We start from the raw sequence: 4,668 nt of genomic DNA on the forward strand, positions 1-4,668 counted from the left end.
GCCGGCATTGTAGTCTACTCTACCAGGATCAGGAAACGGTTCTCCATAAAATGTGCTGCACACATCTGAATATTTGGGTTGAAGTGTTCTGGAACAGTGTTGTAAATACAATTTAACCACTGATTTCTAGTCGTGTCCATTTTTGGAAGGCCAAACAAAGTAGTTTCGCTTTCACAACGAAATAGCGTCACAAACGGTGGCCTACAGTGAGCAGAGGCCGGGGGCTAGCGTGAGGAACGGCGGGAGGGTTAGAGTGAGCAGAGGCGCAGGCTTGAGAACGGCGCGGCCGGCGATTTCGACGAAGGAGTGTCCGGAAAAGCATTTGACGACTCCGGGCTGGACTCCGCTTCTTCCACGGTGAAAGCCGATCCGGCGATCGACAGCACAAAGTTGTAGTATTTCCTCAGCAACCAGCACGGATCAGCTCCAGGCATGATGAAGCAGATATCGTCCTCTTTTAGAAGACCAAACAAAGTAGTTTCGCTTTCAAAACGAAGCACACAGCGTCTTTACGACATGGCAGCGGAAACAACAAAACTACAACGAGAATAAAAGTTACACCTTCTTTCTTTGCGTGAACATTTGGGCGGCGTTATGCAAATCTTCCCAGATAGCGACGTAGATATGTGGGGGCGTGTTAGAACGAGCCGTTTTAGGTAGGCGTGGCTGACTCTTAACTTTTATAAAGAATATCTCTTTGGATTTGAGACTTTAGTCTTTGCAAATTTACAGATCTTCTTTATGCACCAAGAGCTTGTAACACTCCAAAGAGAAAGGAAAAATTTAAATCGCATCATATGACCCCTTTAATATTTAAAACACCGATATAAATGTAATAACACTGTGTAATGTAATCTTTAGTAAATCTAAAAATTAATGTCCATTTTCATACTGTACAAAATGTTGTGATGTCTAAAATTCACTTGCATCATTTAAATCGATTTTTTAAAACTTAAATCTTTAGTTTTTTATATATATCTTTATTTTCTGTTTAATTAAACATAGTATATAATTTTGTTTATTTATGGATTACTTTACATTAATGTAATTACTGGCTTATTGGAATTTTAATAGTGGTCCATCTGTAATAATACTTCTTTTATTTTGAGGGGGCAAATCTATGCCATAAATTTATTTTCAGTTTAATTATAAGTTATTGATTTATTGATTATTGTCCATGAAAATAATTATCAACTTATGGGCATTTTAATATTGGTGCATCCGTAATAATATATATATATAATCTTTATGTAGGTCAAACAACTAAAACAACATGTGAATCATTTAGCAGCATCAAAACACAGAAATGAACAATGTGCAAATACTTGAGCAGTTCGGCACAAGCTTGCTGACTGTCAGTTTATTCGATTATTTGTGAAGTTCTACTGTGTTTCTCAGTTCTCTTTCTTGTCATCTCATGCACACTCCACTCTTTCTTTTTCTACTCTTGTACAGGGCCTATAACACCCCAGGGTACAGGCTTCCTGGCTGTGCAGACAGTCGGAGGTATTAAGGTAAGACACCAGCATATGATGAGAGCACAGGAATAGCCTGGGTCACAGCTTCAGTCCGAGTCCCAGGTCCGACAACCACAGCCAGATGAAAGGCTTCTCTTTTTTTCTTGGACTCATCCTATCTTATTTCCCCTCAGGCCAGTTTCCGCATCGCAGCCACAGGAGTGGTTCTGGACCTGGACAAATCAGTTACAATTGTGAAGAAGCTCAAACTGATTGGATACCCTTATAAAATCTTTAAGAACACCTGCTTTATCCAGGTAGGGAGTCCTGCAAAATCAGGAGCGTAACAGCACAGCACACCAGGGAACTATAGAAATATACACTTCGTGCTCTCTCTGAATAATTGGACCCTCTCATCTTTGGTTATAAATTTTTTTTTTTTTCCAACTCCAAGGGTATGTTTAACACTGTCTTGGAGGTTGCAAAGTTTGAGGGTGCGTCCATCCGCACAGTCAGTGGCATTAAAGGGCAGATAAAGAAAGCCTTGCGGACCCCGCTGGGCGCCTTCAGAGCCACGTTTGAGGACAGACTACTGATGAGTGGTGAGTCAGACTTGTTTTTCTATTTATAAATATTTTTGTTGCTGCAGTTTTTACCACAGTATTTATTTATTAGAATTTTATATAATGAGCTGTGCTAAGGGAGTTCAGTGTGCTTTATTTATCAGAAAACTCTGCAAATGTAATGACTCCCAAGAATCTCTGTTGTACATAAACAACCACCTTGTTAAAATGGAGGGGTATTATTGCTGATTATGCTCCTCTCTGGAGAGACAGGCATGTGGAAAATCTTGCAGTGAGGCAGTTTGCGTATTTGAGGCTTATTAGGTCTACTGCATCTTTTATTAGATGATGATTGTTTATATTAGGGCTGCGAAATTAATCTGAATAATAAATCGGAATCATGTTATTGGCTTGTGCAGTTATTAAACCGCAAAAGGCTGCGAATTAATCAAAATACGAGTATGTTTTAACTATGTGTTTCAAAGTGAAGGTGCATCACTCTGCTTTCTGTATTATGCTACAAATAGCTTTATCCAAGCACAAGCAAAACACTCACGTTTTGCATCATTTCAAACATTTTGGCAACTACAAATTTATTATACAAATCCAATTTCACTGCATTTGCAATGAAACAGAAATGTTTTTCTTCAGTTTCCTACTAAGGATATATAGTTTTTATGTTTACTACTACTACTACTACTACTACTACTACTACTACTAATACTACTAATACTCATTAACAGTCATAAGAACAACAGTTTATCATAATAACAACAGTTTATTATTATTATTTTTTATTATCAATAGTAACAATACTAATTTAGCATTATACTAAAATAATATAATATACCTTTCTGTACACACTCGTTCAAAAGTCTGTAAGATTTTAAAAAAGGTTTTTGATCACCAAGGCTGCATTTGTTTGATAACAAATACAGTAAAATTATAATATTGTGTAATATCACAATAATATTGTGAAATATAATTAAATTTTAATATAACTGTTTTATATTTTGTTATATTTTAATTTATTCCTTTGATGGCAAAACTGAATTTTCAGCATTCATGACTCCAGTTAAACAGTTGTGCTGCTTAATATTATTGTGGAAACCTTGATACATATTTTTGAGGAATATTTGATTAAATAGAAAGTTCAAAAGAACAGCATTTATTCTAAATAGAAATCTTTTGTCACATTATGAAAGTCTTTAATGTCACTTTTGATCAAATTAATGCATCCTTGCTCAATAAGGTTATCCGGGTAGGGAGGAAAAAAAAAGGGAAATGAGGAAAAAGTGGACCAGAAATCCTGTTTGGAGTTTAGGAAACTTCATACTGTTTTTGGTTCTTTTAACTAATTGCACCAGCAATTTAAGATGTTAAATCCTTATCACATTTGCAATTCAAATCACAAACACAATATTTTTTAAACTCAAAGTTTTTTTTTTTTTTTGCCAAATATTGCAGCCCTAAATTTTAAATGAATGTGTCTCTGTAGATATTGTGTTCCTGCGTTCCTGGTATCCGGCCTCGGTTCCTCAGCTGTATAATCCGGTGACATCTCTACTGATGCCGGTTGGACAGAAGGACACATGGGCAGGTATGAGGACCCTTGGACAGCTTAAACACGACCTGGGTATCCGCAACAAACCGAACCAGGACTCACTGTACAAGGTAAGCCCTCTTACAGAAAAGTTGAGTCACCAGTTACTTATTGTTCACTGTTGTCCTTTTCATCGTCCACTCTGTCTTTGAATCCCTGCAGCCGATTGTGAGGCAAGTTCGACACTTCAACCCCCTCCACATCCCCAAAGAGCTGCAAAAGGCCCTCCCCTTCAAGAACAAACCCAAACAGATGCAGGCCAAAAGCAAAACCCCACGGGACCTGCAGAGACCGGCTGTCGTACGAGAGCCCCATGAGAAAAAGGTGAGTCCATCTCTGTTTTACATATGTCATGCCTTTGTAACTCCAGTGAGCTTTTTTACTGTCATTACACAAAGACGGTTTTAATATCCACTATTAGTCTAAAGTTAATCCACCAAGGAAGCCTCCAGAGTGCAAAATATATTTCTTTAATCCGTGTCCCTGGCAAATACCAAGACTGCTTGCTGGATAATTTCTTTACCAATCCCCTTTGAAATCCTCCTGTCTGAAAGATGACACAGGGGCTACATTTTTAATCAATTTCTTCTCCAACACTTTGTTCCAAGATGTGCTAGGCATTGACATGAGAAAGTAATAAAGAGTTTTTAATCATAATCGTCATTTAATCAGCAAGACTTTTTTTAATCATTCCTTTAGAGGTTGGGTGTATTCATTCTTACAACTAAAAGGTTTTATTCAGTTACAAAACAGTAATTACTTGGACAAGTTGCTCAAAGGATCGCAAGGTTAAGAGCCCATAACTCTCCCATTCTTTGGTCATTCTCACACTCTATTGGATCATCTGTCTTTTTGTGAGGTTCCTGGTCTATATTGGATCTTCTGTCTTTTTGTGAGGATCCTGGTCTATTAATTAACCAGCAAAGAAATAGTTCATCCAAAAATAATAAAGCAAGTTTTTCATACAATGTTATGACATCAAGAAAGCTTTTTATGTAGAAAAAAATGTAGAAGAGAAAAATATATGTATATATACATATATGTA

General features: G+C 37.0%; 1 protein-coding gene across 1 annotated transcript in view; it reads left to right on the plus strand.

The window, feature by feature from the left end:
• The window catches only part of LOC107689949 (ribosome biogenesis protein BMS1 homolog), a 22,181-nt gene that overhangs the window by 14,356 nt on the left and 3,157 nt on the right, over positions 1–4,668 (plus strand). The window contains exons 18-22 of the mRNA XM_016488136.1: positions 1,456–1,514; positions 1,652–1,774; positions 1,912–2,059; positions 3,519–3,694; positions 3,786–3,947. Of these exons, the coding sequence (XP_016343622.1) occupies positions 1,456–1,514; positions 1,652–1,774; positions 1,912–2,059; positions 3,519–3,694; positions 3,786–3,947 (668 nt within the window). The remainder of the gene's footprint in view (positions 1–1,455; positions 1,515–1,651; positions 1,775–1,911; positions 2,060–3,518; positions 3,695–3,785; positions 3,948–4,668) is intronic.

Source organism: Sinocyclocheilus anshuiensis, unplaced genomic scaffold (genome assembly GCF_001515605.1).
Source record: "Sinocyclocheilus anshuiensis isolate Anshui unplaced genomic scaffold, SAMN03320099.WGS_v1.1 scaffold1541, whole genome shotgun sequence".
Lineage (NCBI taxonomy): Eukaryota > Metazoa > Chordata > Actinopteri > Cypriniformes > Cyprinidae > Sinocyclocheilus > Sinocyclocheilus anshuiensis.